Consider the following 16,766-nt stretch of genomic DNA (forward strand, 5'->3'; position numbering starts at 1 on the left):
TGTGGGTCTTTGAGGTAAGCTTGCCAACGAGCTGCATGGCAGGTCAACATATGTCTGGTCAAGCATGTGGTGCCCAAGTGATACTTTTGCCACGCAAGATACGCTAGAGACATATGTTGCAAATAGCAGCGGTGCGATCTGATGCACTCGTCTCAAAAAAGGCCCACACCAAAGAACTTTTAGAATAACGCACAGAGGCAGCGCCCTGCACAGGCGGAGCTCTGCGGTGTGATTCAGTCTATGTCCTGCCCCTAAGCTGACCACCGGAGGGCATCCTCCCTCGTTGGAGATGTGCTTCCTCCTCCTCCTCCTCTCTCCTACCAGGCACCCACGTGGAGTCAGTGCCCTCATCATCCCCTACCTCTTCATCACTGGAGCAAACCTGGCAGTATGCTGCAGCTTGTGGAACATGACTGCTAGATTGCTGTCCTTCTTAAGCATTCCCTCTCTCTGCACTCACGCTACAGCCTTCCTCTAGCTGAGTATCATCATCAGAGCCTACAAAACACTGGGCATCCTCCTGGAGCATGTACCCAACACTGTGCTCAAACAGTTCGCGGGACTTCTCAGAAGGACGTGGTGGGTCTAGGGAAGGAGTCACTGATGATGACATTGAGACGAGGGAAGAGGATGCGTTGGCAGCTGCTTTGCTAGTACCCTGAGCCTGGGTGAGAGAGGATGAGGAGGATGAAGAGGGCTTGGACATCCACTCTACCAAGTCTTCGGCATGATGCGGCTCAACACGTCCAGCTGCTGAAAATAAGGACAAGCGTGTCCCATGGCCACATGCTGATGATGATGCACCGCGTCCACGACCAGCACTGTTGTCTCTAGAAAGTGTCTGTTTAGTAAAAGTCAGCAACTACACTTGTTGTAGCTGCTGACTTTTAATAAACATTAAAAATTTAATGTTAATGCTATTAAATGCTATTAAATGCTATTAAAAGTCAGCAGCTACAACAAGTGTAGTTGCTGACTTTTACTAAACAGACACTTACTTACCTGTTCCACGGTGATGCGGCCGAATGGGGTGTCGCTCCTCTCCCCCTCCATTGCCACTCTGGGCACCCAGCCGTGACAGCTTTCTGCTTCACGGCAGGGCATGCACGGCGCATGCACGAGTCACGCTGCGCTCCCAGAGTGGACAGTCAATCTCCTGGGACCTGTCCCAGGAGATCGCCTAGAGGGAGGGGCCATCTAAGGCGAAAGGAGGAGTCACCTTGGCGTTCCTTGGGCGGAAGGAGGAAATGGGACAGGAAGTCCCCCTTCTAATGAAGCCCCCCCCCCAAAAAAAATGACATGCCAAATGTGGCATGTAAGGAGGCGAGAAGTGCTTAAAGCGGAAGTTCCATTTTTGGGTGGAACTCCGCTTTAAGGTGGTAATTAAACTCACTTGATGCATTATCTGCATTTAATTAGCCTCAGAACCTGTGTAATTCATATGTGTTCGGGTTTAAAGGGATGAGGTGGCAACTCTAGCCCCAACAGTCACAAACTGAACACAGATACAAGAAGCTGCTGCAAAGAGATCTATGTACCCTGTATAGAATATAGGAAGCTTTCTACATGCCAACCCCTCCCCCTCCTCTCTGAGCCAACAAACAGCTTTTTTTCACATTGACATTGCTCTGCAAGCGAACATCTGTGCAGGTTTTTTGACCTTAGCGCTCTTGTTTAAGGCAAAGCCAAACGATGGCTGCCCATGCAGCCATCTATGCAGCCGCTAAATTGCTATTGTTTGTTTTAAGTATATGGCAATTAGAGAATGATAGTTTCTCTCACACAGCAAATAATAGCCTCATATATCAATACAAGGGGAATGTAGTTTCTGTGCACAGCAATGACCTATATTTATCTTCTGTGTGACTGTGTCAGATGTAGCAGCAATGTATCTTGAATTCATCAGGGAGCATTTTTCACTATGAAAACTACAAATAAGGGGGGGATCTGGTAAATGCTATGCTTTGTTAATGTTTATTTTTTTGGCTTAGAAATGCATTTCATTGGTTGGGTATAGTTTTGTATCTTGCAGCCTGATATGTACTCTAATTTTCATTAGCTTCTACATTCTTCATTCTTTCATTCTCTTCCTCTTTATCTTTCAGCCCACTGCCTTTGATTACTGCTATATCTCCCTCTAATCTCCCTGCCTGTCTCCCCCTCCTTGGCAGTGTGAGGATCATTTACATATTTATCACCTATTTCCACTTGCCTGACTTTCTCTGCTTTCTAAATTTTCCTCTTGTTATCTCGGTTTTATATCCTCAGAAATCTAGCATCTCTTTCTTACATGCCCGTATTTGACATTTTGTCTTTCTTCTGTATATGCATTTCTTTTCTACCTCCGAGCATCTGCCTTTCTTTCCTTTTCTCCCTCCTATTTCCTTCGCTGCTGACATAGCCTTGTCTCTTTTTCTTTCAGATTCTGGTGGCAGCTGGAGACGGACAGAAACAGAGACGGATTCATCTCTTGAAATCTACATCCCAGGGCACAGAGGCGGCTGGCACACTTATATACACAATCTCTGTCCTCTGTTCCCTGTCACCCTTTCCGTTCATTTTAACTTTCCACTGCTTGATAGAAAAACACTGGAAAACACAAACGAGTAACTGTTGGTCGCTCACGGGGAGCTAGTTGTTTGATCAGATACTATTATTGAGAAGAAAGTTGTTCTCATATCCTGTCCCATAGAACATGATGTGCAGAATTTTGTCCAGGACTGTCATAAACGGACTTCGCTAAGCTTGGGCACAAATCTGCAGTTGGATATCATATCTTCCTCTGGCCCATCATTCTTGTTTTTTTTTGCAACATGTCATACTGGTGGTTCTTTTTGACACTAGTTCCTTTCTTCTGGTACCTCCCACCAGGGGCAGAGAGTGATTGCTGGCTGATTGAAGGTGACAAGGGTTATGTCTGGCTAGCCATCTGTAGCCAGAATCAACCACCATATGAAACCATACCCCAGCATATCAACAGTACAGTTCATGATCTTAGGCTTAATGAAAATAAGTTAAAGATTATTGGCTATGCTTCCCTCTCTCGCTTTGGAAATCTAACAGACCTCAATCTCACAAAAAATGAGATCTCATATATTGAGGATGGAGCCTTTTTAGGACAATCCAACTTACAAATCCTGCAGCTTGGGTATAATAAATTGACTAATTTATCAGAGGGAATGTTAAGGGGTATGCCCAGACTACAGTTCCTTTTTGTGCAGCACAATTTGATAGAGGTGGTAACACCAGGAGCTTTCTCAGAGTGTCCTAGCCTTATAAGCATTGATTTATCCTCTAACCGACTCACAAAGTTAGATAGTATTACCTTTATCAGTCTTCAAGCACTTATGGCATGTGAACTGGCAGGAAATCCTTTTCATTGCAACTGCGAACTTTATGGCTTTCTTGGCTGGTTAGTCATGTTCAACAATTTTACCCGTAATTATGACCGTTTGCAATGTGAAAGCCCCAGAGAATTTGCAGGTTACCCACTTCTCAGCCCCAGGCCTCACCATAGTCGAAATGCCATAACTGTCCTTCAAGCGCAGTGCAAGAATGGCGCCTATATACCACGTGAAAGGCCAACTCCTTTCATACCAAACTCCTTGCCGGATACAGATGAAAATTCTGGTGATAGTCATGGGGATATTATTTCATCTGAGCCAACCCCCACTTCTACCACAGATTCTTCTGGCATACCCACTATTGAAATTCACCATGTAACAGGAAGTTCAGCTACTCTAATTGTCACTATTCCATCTCCTTTTAAAAAGATGTACATTCTGGTGCAGTACAACAACAGTTTTGTATATGACGTTACAACCCTGAAGCACAGGAAAGAGTATATAACCTTGGATAAGCTGAAGGCTCATGTCAACTATACTTTCTGTGTAGCATCCATTCGTAACTCAAAGAGGTACAACCATACTTGCCTGTTTGTTTTTACTCGGTCCAAGGATAAGGAAGAATTTTCTCCCAACACTTCCACCACCACTCACTATATTATGACTATATTAGGTTGCCTCTTTGGCATGGTCATCATTTTGGGAGTAGTCTACTACTGTCTAAGAAAAAAGAGAATGCAAGAGGAGAAGAAAAAATCCCTCAATGTGAAAAAGACTATTCTTGAAATGCGTTATGGTTCAGATGTTGACCCTTGTATTGGCTCTCATTCTTCCCAGAAGTTCTCAGAACATCCTATTCCAATCTCCCGTATATCTTCACTGCCAACATCTGTTGGACTTGGAAGTGGAGGGGAGAAAGGAATGCCTTCCAAGTCAATGAACTCTCAGATGGGAACACCAAAAGGTCCAAAAGGGACCAATTATATGGAAGTACGAAGTGCGGAAGGACTAGACAGAAATCACAGAGGCATTTCAGGAGAAGAGGATGAAGAAGACTTTCGAGAATTGGATAATGGTGAAGGTTCAGCAGCTGAAATATCCACTATTGCCAAAGAAGTGGATAAAGTGAACCAAATTATCAATAACTGTATTGATGCCCTAAAACTTGACACGGCTTCTTTTTTAGGGGGGGGGGACCCGGAGCTGGGCTACGATTGCCAGTCAATTCCAGCCAGCTCTTCGGGTCATTTGGAAAGGTTGAGCTTCCTCTCTCCTCCCTACAAGGAAGGTGTCCATCCTCTCCAGCGCCAGCTGAGTGCAGATGCTGCCACAGTGGGAAAGAAACGCTGCAGCATTTCGTCTAGTGGCTCCATTAAGAGTGCCAGAGTTTTTAGCTTGGATGTCCCTGATCAGCCGTTAAAGTGTGACTCCAAATATATTGAGAAAAGCAGCCCCCTAAACAGTCCCTTGGACCGCCTTCCTCTTGTGTCCTCTGCAGGAGTTCACCATTTAGATGTCAAGCCTTCCTATCACTGTAGTGAGCATCGCCACTCCTTCCCTGCTCTTTATTATGAAGAAAGTGCTGATACATTAAGCCAGAGAGTGAGCTTTCTGAAACCCCTTTCTCGTACCAAGAGAGACTCCAGCTATTCCCAGCTGTCACCCAGACACCATTTCTCTGGATACTCCTCTAGCCCAGAATACTCAACTGAAAACACCCACAAGATATGGGAGCGCTTCCGTCCTTACAAAAAACACACACGGGAAGAGGTCTACATAGCAGCTGGACATGCTTTGCGCAAAAAAGTCCAGTTTGCCAAAGGGGAGGACTTGCATGACATTTTGGATTACTGGAAAGGAGTGTCTGCTCAGCAGAAACTGTAACTGACACCTAAGAGGGTGCTAAAGGCCGGACAGGGCTGTGGACATGTTGAGAATTGTGATGCTGAGGCATTGCAGTTTGCAGTTAAAGTTTACATTGGAGGTGGGGATGTACCCTCATAAAAGGAGAGGAGAAAATTCGATTTATGGGTTCTGCACAGGGAATTTTCTGGCACAGACCTCCTCCCCTTTTTTTAACACTTTCCCCCCCTCGTTTCCATACACTGTAGTGGTGACTTTCCATTTATACATTTTGGTTTTAGAGTTATTTTTATGAATAATATTATTATGATAAAAAACGCCCATAGCCCAAAATGTTGCAAGCTGAATTCAAGCCCTAGCAGGGGAGAAAATAGCCATCTCTGATGTAGTCAGTCATGTAAAATAATATTCTTATATTGTTCCTTCTTCAATGTTTGTATGACTTGAAGGCAATTATTTGTGACACAAATTGGCTGTGGATCTGCAGTTTAATGATACCGGGATTTGTATTCCAAGAGCTTTGGAGAAAAGGCTGTTCTGCTTACATAAATGATTACAGTGACCTTAAATGATACCTGTCATCATAAGATAAAAATAACTATTGCTATTATATCAATACTGCAGGGTGCACTGGTATGGTAACTATCATAGCTAGGATAAAGAAGGACCAGAGTGATGGTAATAAACTGTATTAAAGTGAGAGTAAGATCTCAAACTGAGAGTTTTCAGGCATGTTCCAAATTTCAGAAGAAATTAATCTATTTGAAGTCTGCATGCTGCTGAGAGAAGGTGTGCGTACAAAGACTTGGGGGAGGAAGACGCATTAGCCTAGATAGCAAGTAGGAATTGTTTCTAAAAGAAGTGGCTAACTCAGCATAGTTTTTGATATGTTATTGAATGTGTATTAAAGCGGAACTGCAGCCAGGTTAAGTTAAATAATATTAGATTGTGTACACTTCATATATTGTTTTTCAAGCGACAAATCATGACCAGCAGCACATAGGCTTGTCTACTGTAGGGTCTAGGATGAAATGTATCTGCAATGGTTTATATTTCTGCACATCACAGACAAGTTAGTGACACTGATGGATTTTCGTGAGATGGCATGCCACAAAAGCAATGGATATATTGATGTACTACAATTTGTTTTATTTGGCATTTTCTTTTAATTGAAAACCTTTGGAAAATGTATACTGGCTCAACTGGAATGTGCCATGTAGTATGAGCAAGGCAAACCAAGCTGTGGTTCTTCACATCTGTCCGTAAGCTTTATGGCAGCCAGATAGAAGATCTTTAACATCACGAAAATACCTGTATTTCAAAAGAGTTATTAGAAAACTATTGTGATAACCTAGAAACAATTTACTAAAAAGTGCATCACAATACAAAACCACTGGAATTCCTACATATAACTTTTTCAAACGTTAAGAAGCCCATTCTAATGAGATAGGCTTCATGGCCCCTTATATTCAGGTATATGTTTTCTGGAACAAAGGCAAAACTTTTATGGTCTTTTAGAAACATGCAAATTCATTTTAAACAGAGAAGATCCATAAGGTAATTTATTGTATGTGTAAAGCTAAACAAAATGTGAAATATTAAACTTTATCATGTTTTTCTTGGTAATGAAAAATGCAGTAGCATGAAAGAAAAAATATATTGCTATAGGAGTTAAAAATTGGCACCATGTTCCCATTTGCTTAGGTGCAGTGGATCTTTGCTATTTGGCTAACAGGAATTTGTTAGCGCAGCTTATTGTATTCAGCCTAATGTGTTCATGATTAGCAGCAAATCAAAAGGTGATGGGCCTAGGCACGCTGTGCTTTTTTCCCTTTCAGGAGTCCCCTTTAAATCTTTTCCATTCATTTTGCAGGCATTGAAAAGTCATCATGGCATTTACAAATATCTATACCTATACCATCTTTGATGGAACAATTGCAACTTTTGGATCCTAAATACCAAGATCATACAAACAAGCCTAGCTTTGGCTATAAACAAAAAATATATATCTATTTTCTGATTATATGGACTTGAGGATGTGTTAAGCGTTTTAAATTTACATTGAAAGCTAACTGAAGATACGACTTTATAAAATAAACACTGCATGCTGCAGTTTTAGCACATTGTTCTCAGTTTGTAATGAAAGATGTACATTTGACTTACAGTGTGCAAGGTTAAAATGAAGCCTTACAGTATCACTCAGCAGTGCAGACATACTCACTACAGGTTAATAAAGAGCAAAATATTAAATAGGAGCTTTCGTTTTTCTGTTACCTCCTGAATTGATGATATTTACCTGTTTTATATGTTCTCCCTGGTGTCCTCAACTTGACGAAGTCAGCTTGCAACATCACTTACTCTAGTGCATGGGCTTTCCTTTGTCACCTCTACATTGCCCTGTGTTTTCTTGACTTTTTAGAAGCTGACTAATATTTCTTAGGTTATTTTTTATCTTTATAACTGTACCTATTGCTTACAAGCAGTGGGCGTGTCCATTTTGTAATCAAAACCAATATCCAGCCTATCAGCTCACTTGAAAGTGGTGATATCAGTGAATACTGCTTCACGAATATCGATTCAGAACACAAAATGGCTGCATCCATTGTTGGTAGGTGAGAGGAGCACTTTATGTTTTTTTTTGCTGTATTTTCAAAGACATGATTTGTTTTTGGCTTCTTGTTTTATGTTTTTTTTTTTTGTGGGTGGAATTGGGAGCGTGGGAGGGTTTGGGAGAAAAGGATGGAGCGACTTGTACACAAGGTTTTAGGCCAATCATTTTCAAAGGAGGAGATGGGAACTGTATTTTTTGCATGCATTAGTGTAAAAAACAAAAAAAACAAAACAAAAAAATGACAAAAAAACACAAATGGCAAAGAAAAAAATAAATAAAAGCACTTGGCACAGTTCACTCTTAATGTATATCCAGCAGTGATATGTGGTGACATCCTGCCTGCTGGGAATCTGCTGGTATCTAGTGGGAGAGATGAAGGTACACTGCACTATGAAGGTACACTTACACTAGAAAGAGGTAAATTGGAATGTAATCATTTATTTATTTATGAATAGCTCATTTATATACCCCATGGCACATTTTATCTAAATAGATTTATTACAAAAAAAAATAGCAACAAATGAATTCAGGGAAAGAAGACATTTTAAGAGCCAGCAAGAGGAACAGGATTCTGATAGCTTTCTCCCTTGTGTACCTTTAAAAAAAAAACAAGCTGGTTCTCTTTTATAAAATTTTTCTTTACTTTATATTTATCATTTTGCATATAAACCCTTTAGGATCCCTTCAAATTATTGCACACAGCAGAAATCAAGCCTACTGATCTGTAAAAGGTACACTATACTTTATTCGCTCCTTTTTTCCCATACTACAGCCACAAGTGCCGAGCCAACTTCAGACTTCGTCACCTTCAATCAATAGCAAATTCAGTAACATCAGGCCACACATTGCTCACCTTCTTCACAAATCTTTATTTAAACATTTGGCAGAAACATTCCCTAATGCATCCAGTACTTCAGTGTTTCTCAACCCTTTTTCAATTAAGGAACCTTTTAAAATTATGGACAATATTGAGGCACCTTCGAAAATTATGGACAGTCTCAAGGCACCCTCCAGAATTATAGACAGTCTTGGGTCTCCCCTTTCTAAAATGTAAAAACTATTCTAACACTTCCAAAGTAAATACACTTTTGCAAACTGGTACTGACTAGTATTCCAGTGTTTCTCTTCTACCTCAGTTTTTCTCGATCACGTAGCCAATAAGAGAGGCAAGGGAGGGTCAAACAAAGATGCCTTTCAGGCAACTGACATCCCCCTTTAGTGATGGCCGAACGGTTCGCCCGGCGGTCGTTTCGCGGCGAATTTCCGACTTTCGCCGTCCGCGGGTTCGAACGCCTTTTTCCGTCGTTCGCCCCGGCGGACTTACGTGTTTAATGTATACAAGAACTTTAACCTTTCGTGACACGTTTATCATGTGTTACAGGACAACCAATTGAGACATGACAGCTCATGGACACTTGGACATTCCCCCTAACCTATAAATACACCCGATCCGGTGGCCATTTTACATTCTTTCTTCTGTCACTGTAGGGAAAGGATCCTGTGTGGAGTAGGGACAGAGAAAACGCTAGCTATTTGGTACACAAAAGTTCTTTTCAGGACTGGTATAGGTGTTAGGTCAGCAGCCTGAGTTTCTTTTGTCAGTTTAGATAAAGGGACAGAGCGCTGTATGCTGCTATTTTAGGGACAGCTCAGCCAGATTAGTCTTTCTTCATCATCATCATCATCATCATCATTAGCTGTTACTATCAGGTCCACAAAAGAGCTGTTCCAGCTAATCGTTCCAGCCTACTCTTTTTTGCCAATTTGTATAGGGACAGGCAGGAAGCAGTGTGTCAGGCAGTGAGGATAATTTTAAAGACTTGCTGTTACTATTAGTTCCACAAAGGTTCTTTTCAGGACTGGTATCAGTGGTACGGTAATAGGCTTGTACACGTATAATATTCTTTCTTCCAAATATAGAAAGAATATTATACTTGACTGCTGCCCTTCTGCTGCAGTCTGCTCACAACTCACTTGTTCCACAAAGCTCTTTATCAGGACTGGTAACTTGGTCTGTCTAGGGTGCTACGGTACATAGGCTTGGGTGCGGTACAGTCTGCTGTTCTGTAAGGACCGCTATCGGTCCACAATACATAGGGTTGCCGTGCACTACTGCTGACCGCTGCCCTATACTGCAGCAGTCCTTCATTGGTATAGGGACTGACGTACAGTCTGCTAATCACTAACACACAACCTGCTTGGTCCACAAAAGTTCTTATAAGGACTGGTAACTTGGTATAGGGTGCTACGGTACATAGGCCTGAGTGCGTTACAGTCTGCTGTTCTGTAAGGACCGCTATCGGTCCACAATACATAGGGTTGCCGTGCACTACTGCTGACCGCTGCCCTATACTGCAGCAGTCCTTCAGCGGTATAGGGACTGACGCACAGTCTGCTAAACACTAACACACAACCTGCTTGGTCCACAAAAGTTTTTATAAGGACTGGTAACTTGGTATAGGGTGCTACGGTACATAGGCCTGAGTGCAGTACAGTCTGCTGTTCTGTAAGGACCGCTATCGGTCCACAATACATAGGGTTGCCGTGCACTACTGCTGACCGCTGCCCTATACTGCAGCAGTCCTTCATTGGTATAGGGACTGACGTACAGTCTGCTAATCACTAACACACAACCTGCTTGGTCCACAAAAGTTCTTATAAGGACTGGTAACTTGGTATAGGGTGCTACGGTACATAGGCCTGAGTGCGTTACAGTCTGCTGTTCTGTAAGGACCGCTATCGGTCCACAATACATAGGGTTGACGTGCACCACTGCTGACCGCTGCCCTATACTGCAGCAGTCCTTCAGCGGTATAGGGACTGACGTACAGTCTGCTAAACACTAATACACAACCTGCTTGGTCCACAAAAGTTCTTATAAGGACTGGTAACTTGGTATAGGGTGCTACGGTACATAGGCTTGAGTGCGGTACAGTCTGCTGTTCTGTAAGGACCGCTATAGGTCCACAATAGATAGGGTTGACGTGCACCACTGCTGACCGCTCACCTATACTGCAGCAGTCCTTCAGCGGTATAGGGACTAAGAGTTTTGTCACAGGGTCATTTAAAAAATGACATGCAGAGGAAGAGGCAGGCCCTTCCGCAGGGGTGGTAGGGGTAGGGCAGGAGCAACAGGCTTGAGCCAAAGTGGGAAGTTGCAGAAGGTGCGTTCAATTACTTTAAAGGATGCACCAGACTTGGTTGAGTGGCTCGCTCAGCCTTACTCTTCTGCACCCTCCTCATCCTCTCGATCTGCACCCTCTTCTTCACTCTCTGCTATGTGCACCCCCAAAGACACTACCACCAACAACACGACCACCACCACCACCACCACATACCTTCCGCTTGAGTCACTGGAATTATTTTCCGATCCATATCAAGAGGACATTTCTGATGCGCAGCCACTCTTGGTATTGGATCAGGAAGAGGAGGTAGCAACAAGCGCTACTCAGCAGTCTGACGCCAGTACCCAGATCAGCCCAAGGAGGAGGTTGGTCCCCGGTGTTGCTGCCTACTCTACTTATAGCGGTGGGGAAGGTGACGTTGATGATGACGTGTCTAGTGATGTCACGTGGGTGCCCACAAGAGAGGAAGAGGAGGGGAGTTCAGAGGGAGATATGGACCAGCAGATAGGGAGGAGAAGCAGCAATGACTTACATTGCACAGCAGGGACAAAGCAGACTGCAAATGTATCAGGAGCGAGTCATCGACCATGTACGGTCACATCTGGCGCTCCCAGGACACCGGCACATGGCTCCGCAGTGTGGGCTTTTTTTAACGTGTCCGCTGCTGACAATAGCGTTGCCATCTGCAATCTTTGCAGTCAACGCGTTAGTCGCGGTAAGCCCAATACTCACCTAGGGACGACCGCCTTAAGAAGGCACATGAGCAGCCATCACCGAGCCCAGTGGGAGCAACGGAACACACAAAGCCACACTGCAGGCTCTCACCGTCCAGCCTCGTCTTCTACTTCTCCTTCTCCTCTCTCCTCACAATTGTCCTCCACTCCACCTTCCATCACGCCAAGCTCACATTTTTCTGCAAAAAGGCAGGCTTCCGTGGGCCTAATGTTTGAGCGTAAAAAAATGATGACGCCGGATAACCCTCTTGCCCAACGGTTGGCGGCTGGCTTGTCAGAACTCATAGCCCGCCAACTACTGCCATATAAACTGGTGGACTCGGAGGCCTTTCGCAAATTTGTGGCCATTGGAACACCACAATGGAAGGTCCCAGGAAGGAAGTATTTCTCAGAGAAGGGCATCCCAGAGCTATATGGCCATGTTCAGCGGCAAGTGAATGTATCTCTGGCACACAGTGTCGGTGCCAAGATACATCTGACCACAGACACGTGGTCTAGCAAACACGGGCAGGGAAGGTATATCAGTTTTACTGCCCACTGGGTGAACCTTCTGACGGCCGTCAAGCATGTAACCCGTGGCACCCGTGTAGATTTGGTTTTACCGCCACGGATTGCATGCAGGCCTGACTCTTCTTCTCCTCCTCCTACTCCATCCTCCTCCCTCTCCTCCTCAGCTGCCTCCTCCTTTTCCGCTGCTAGCGTCTCTTCCACTGCACCGCCCAAGCTCCCCAGAACCTATTCCACATGCCAGGTGAGACGTTGCCATGCCGTGCTGCGTCTGTTGTGCCTGGAAGCAAAGAGCCACACTGGCCCGGCACTCCTTTCAGCTTTGCGTTCACAGGCAGATGAGTGGCTAACACCGCTCAATTTGACAGTTGGTAAAGTGGTGTGTGACAACGGTGCCAATCTGCTTAGCGCATTGAAACAGGGCAAAATCACGCACGTGCCGTGCATGGCACACGTCTTAAACTTGGTCGTGCAGCGATTCCTTGTCAAATACCCTGGGGTCCAGGACATCTTGCGGCAGGCAAGGAAAATCTCGGCCCATTTCAGAAGATCTTACACGGCCATGGCTCGCCTTGCTGACATTCAGCGGCGACACCATCTGCCGGTCAGACGTCTTATTTGCGATTGCCCGACGCGATGGAACTCAACCTTCTATATGCTTGATAGGCTGCTCCAGCAGAAACGTGCAGTTAACGTCTACCTGTATGAACTCTGCGAAAGAAACGGTTCTGGGGAGCTGGGTTTTTTTTCACCGCGCCAGTGGCTGCTCATGCGCGACACATGCAGACTTCTGCGGCCATTTGAGGAGATCACCAAACTGGTCAGTCGCAGCCATGGCGCCATCAGTGACATGGTACCTTATGCCTTCTTTCTGGAGCGTGCATTGCGTCGTGTCATTGATCAGGCTGTGGAGGAGCAGGAGCGGGAAGATGAGGAAGTCGCAATGCTGGATGAATTCCCAGGGGGGGCTACTCTATCTGAGACAAGTCAACAACAGGAGTCTGATGAGGAGTCAGAGGAGGATGGTGCCGGGGCGGATGAGCAGGAGCAAGAAGAGCATGCTTTAAACCTTTCTGGGATCCCTGTTGTGCGAGGATGGGGAGAGGAGAATGAAGAGGACGACATTATCCTGGATGATGAGCAGGAGCCAGGCCACCACACCGCTTCCACTTTAGTGCAAATGGGGGCCTTCATGCTCCAGTGTTTTAATAGGGACCCCCGTATAAAAAGCATGAGGGTCAAGGACCAGTACTGGGTGGCAACGTACTTAGACCCCCGGTACAAACACAAAATGGCGGAAATGTTACCGCCGTCGCAGAGGGCTGTCAGAATGCAGCACTTCCAGGCCTTGCTTCGAGAAATGCTGCATTCTGCTTTTGCGTGCGCTGGCAGAGGAGCAATTCCCACTCCCAGAGAAGGATTTGCGGGTACCAATCCAACAGCGCCTGCAAGAAGAGGCCGGTTTGAAGATGTGTTGGTGACTTCGGATATGAGGTCATTCTTTCAGCCGACCCATCGACAGGTGTCATCCGGATCCAGCATCAGGGAACGCCTAGACCGTCAGGTGTCCGACTACATTGGGTTAACGGCCGATGTGGACGCTCTGAGGAGTGATGAACCCCTAGACTACTGGGTGGGCAGGCTTGACCTCTGGCCAGAGCTTGCCCAATTTGCAATCGAACTGTTGGCTTGCCCCTCATCCAGTGTCCTGTCCGAAAGGACGTTCAGCGCAGCAGGGGGGATTGTGACCGATAAGCGTACTCGCCTAGCTCACCACAGTGTTAACTACCTCACATTTCTAAAAATGAATGAGGCATGGATCTCGGAGGAATTCAACACATGTGATCAGTAGACCATGTATATGTCTATAAACAATTTTTGGAATCAAGCACACAGACCTTCTTAATTCATTTGGCTCACTTCCCTGACCCAAAAAAGCACACCGTACTATATGCCCCTACCCTCCTCTTTGAAGAGGTTGAGCGGTGTCATATTTCTACTGGGGCTGCTTATTATGAGGGGTTCCCACCATCCCTGTGCTGTGCTGACTTCCTCCTGGGTGTTCTTATTATGAGGGGCTCCCACCATCCCTGTGCTGTGCTGACTTCCTCCTGGGGGTTCTTATTATGAGGGGATCACACCATCCCTGTGCTGTGCTGACTTCCTCCTGGGGCTGCTTACGGTGCTGCTGTCAGCGCTGTATGTCACGGAGCTGCTGTCAGCGCTGTATGTCACGGAGCTGCTGTCAGCGCTGTATGTCACGGAGCTGCTGTCAGCGCTGTATGTCACGGAGCTGCTGTCAGCGCTGTATGTCACGGAGCTGCTGTCAGCGCTGTATGTCACGGAGCTGCTGTCAGCGCTGTATGTCACGGAGCTGCTGTCAGCGCTGTATGTCACGGAGCTGCTGTCAGCGCTGTATGTCACGGAGCTGCTGTCAGCGCTGTATGTCACGGAGCTGCTGTCAGCGCTGTATGTCACGGAGCTGCTGTCAGCGCTGTATGTCACGGAGCTGCTGTCAGCGCTGTATGTCACGGAGCTGCTGTCAGCGCTGTATGTCACGGAGGTGCTGTCAGCGCTGTATGTCACGGAGCTGCTGTCAGCGCTGTATGTCACGGTGCTGCTGTCAGCGCTGTATGTCACGGAGCTGCTGTCAGCGCTGTATGTCACGGAGCTGCTGTCAGTGCTGTATGTCACGGAGCTGCTGTCAGCGCTGTATGTCACGGAGCTGCTGTCAGCGCTGTATGTCACGGAGCTGCTGTCAGCGCTGTATGTCACGGTGCTGCTGTCAGCGCTGTATGTCACGGAGCTGCTGTCAGCGCTGTATGTCACGGAGCTGCTGTCAGCGCTGTATGTCACGGAGCTGCTGTCAGCGCTGTATGTCACGGAGCTGCTGTCAGCGCTGTATGTCACGGAGCTGCTGTCAGCGCTGTATGTCACGGTGCTGATGTCAGCGCTGTATGTCACGGAGCTGCTGTCAGCGCTGTATGTCACGGAGCTGCTGTCAGCGCTGTATGTCACGGAGCTGCTGTCAGCGCTGTATGTCACGGAGCTGCTGTCAGCGCTGTATGTCACGGAGCTGCTGTCAGCGCTGTATGTCACGGAGCTGCTGTCAGCGCTGTATGTCACGGAGCTGCTGTCAGCGCTGTATGTCACGGAGCTGCTGTCAGCGCTGTATGTCACGGAGCTGCTGTCAGCGCTGTATGTCACGGAGCTGCTGTCAGCGCTGTATGTCACGGAGCTGCTGTCAGCGCTGTATGTCACGGAGCTGCTGTCAGCGCTGTATGTCACGGTGCTGCTGTCAGCGCTGTATGTCACGGAGCTGCTGTCAGCGCTGTATGTCACGGAGCTGCTGTCAGTGCTGTATGTCACGGAGCTGCTGTCAGCGCTGTATGTCACGGAGCTGCTGTCAGCGCTGTATGTCACGGAGCTGCTGTCAGCGCTGTATGTCACGGTGCTGCTGTCAGCGCTGTATGTCACGGAGCTGCTGTCAGCGCTGTATGTCACGGAGCTGCTGTCAGCGCTGTATGTCACGGAGCTGCTGTCAGCGCTGTATGTCACGGAGCTGCTGTCAGCGCTGTATGTCACGGAGCTGCTGTCAGCGCTGTATGTCACGGTGCTGATGTCAGCGCTGTATGTCACGGAGCTGCTGTCAGCGCTGTATGTCACGGAGCTGCTGTCAGCGCTGTATGTCACGGAGCTGCTGTCAGCGCTGTATGTCACGGAGCTGCTGTCAGCGCTGTATGTCACGGAGCTGCTGTCAGCGCTGTATGTCACGGAGCTGCTGTCAGCGCTGTATGTCACGGAGCTGCTGTCAGCGCTGTATGTCACGGTGCTGCTGTCAGCGCTGTATGTCACGGAGCTGCTGTCAGCGCTGTATGTCACGGAGCTGCTGTCAGCGCTGTATGTCACGGAGCTGCTGTCAGCGCTGTATGTCACGGAGCTGCTGTCAGCGCTGTATGTCACGGAGCTGCTGTCAGCGCTGTATGTCACGGAGCTGCTGTCAGCGCTGTATGTCACGGAGCTGCTGTCAGCGCTGTATGTCACGGTGCTGCTGTCAGCGCTGTATGTCACGGAGCTGCTGTCAGCGCTGTATGTCACGGAGCTGCTGTCAGTGCTGTATGTCACGGAGCTGCTGTCAGCGCTGTATGTCACGGAGCTGCTGTCAGCGCTGTATGTCACGGAGCTGCTGTCAGCGCTGTATGTCACGGTGCTGCTGTCAGCGCTGTATGTCACGGAGCTGCTGTCAGCGCTGTATGTCACGGAGCTGCTGTCAGCGCTGTATGTCACGGAGCTGCTGTCAGCGCTGTATGTCACGGAGCTGCTGTCAGCGCTGTATGTCACGGAGCTGCTGTCAGCGCTGTATGTCACGGTGCTGCTGTCAGCGCTGTATGTCACGGAGCTGCTGTCAGCGCTGTATGTCACGGAGCTGCTGTCAGTGCTGTATGTCACGGAGCTGCTGTCAGCGCTGTATGTCACGGAGCTGCTGTCAGCGCTGTATGTCACGGAGCTGCTGTCAGCGCTGTATGTCACGGTGCTGCTGTCAGCGCTGTATGTCACGGAGCTGCTGTCAGCGCTGTATGTC

The 16,766-nt window shown here is 47.0% G+C and overlaps 1 protein-coding gene across 2 annotated transcripts in view; it reads left to right on the plus strand.

Moving 5' to 3' along the window:
• Nucleotides 1-8,122, plus strand: part of ELFN2 (extracellular leucine rich repeat and fibronectin type III domain containing 2) — a 219,404-nt gene extending 211,282 nt beyond the window's left edge. For both annotated transcript variants that reach the window (XM_077452241.1, XM_077452242.1), the window contains one exon: nucleotides 2,423-8,122. In XM_077452241.1, the coding sequence (XP_077308367.1) occupies nucleotides 2,814-5,228 (2,415 nt within the window). In that variant the 5' untranslated portion in view covers nucleotides 2,423-2,813 and the 3' untranslated portion in view covers nucleotides 5,229-8,122. The remainder of the gene's footprint in view (nucleotides 1-2,422) is intronic.
• Nucleotides 8,123-16,766: the final 8,644 nt, after the last annotated feature.

This window comes from Lithobates pipiens, unplaced genomic scaffold (assembly GCF_037356315.1).
Source record: "Lithobates pipiens isolate NorthernLeopardFrog02 unplaced genomic scaffold, aLitPip1_a1.2 Scaffold_23, whole genome shotgun sequence".
Classification (NCBI taxonomy): domain Eukaryota; kingdom Metazoa; phylum Chordata; class Amphibia; order Anura; family Ranidae; genus Lithobates; species Lithobates pipiens.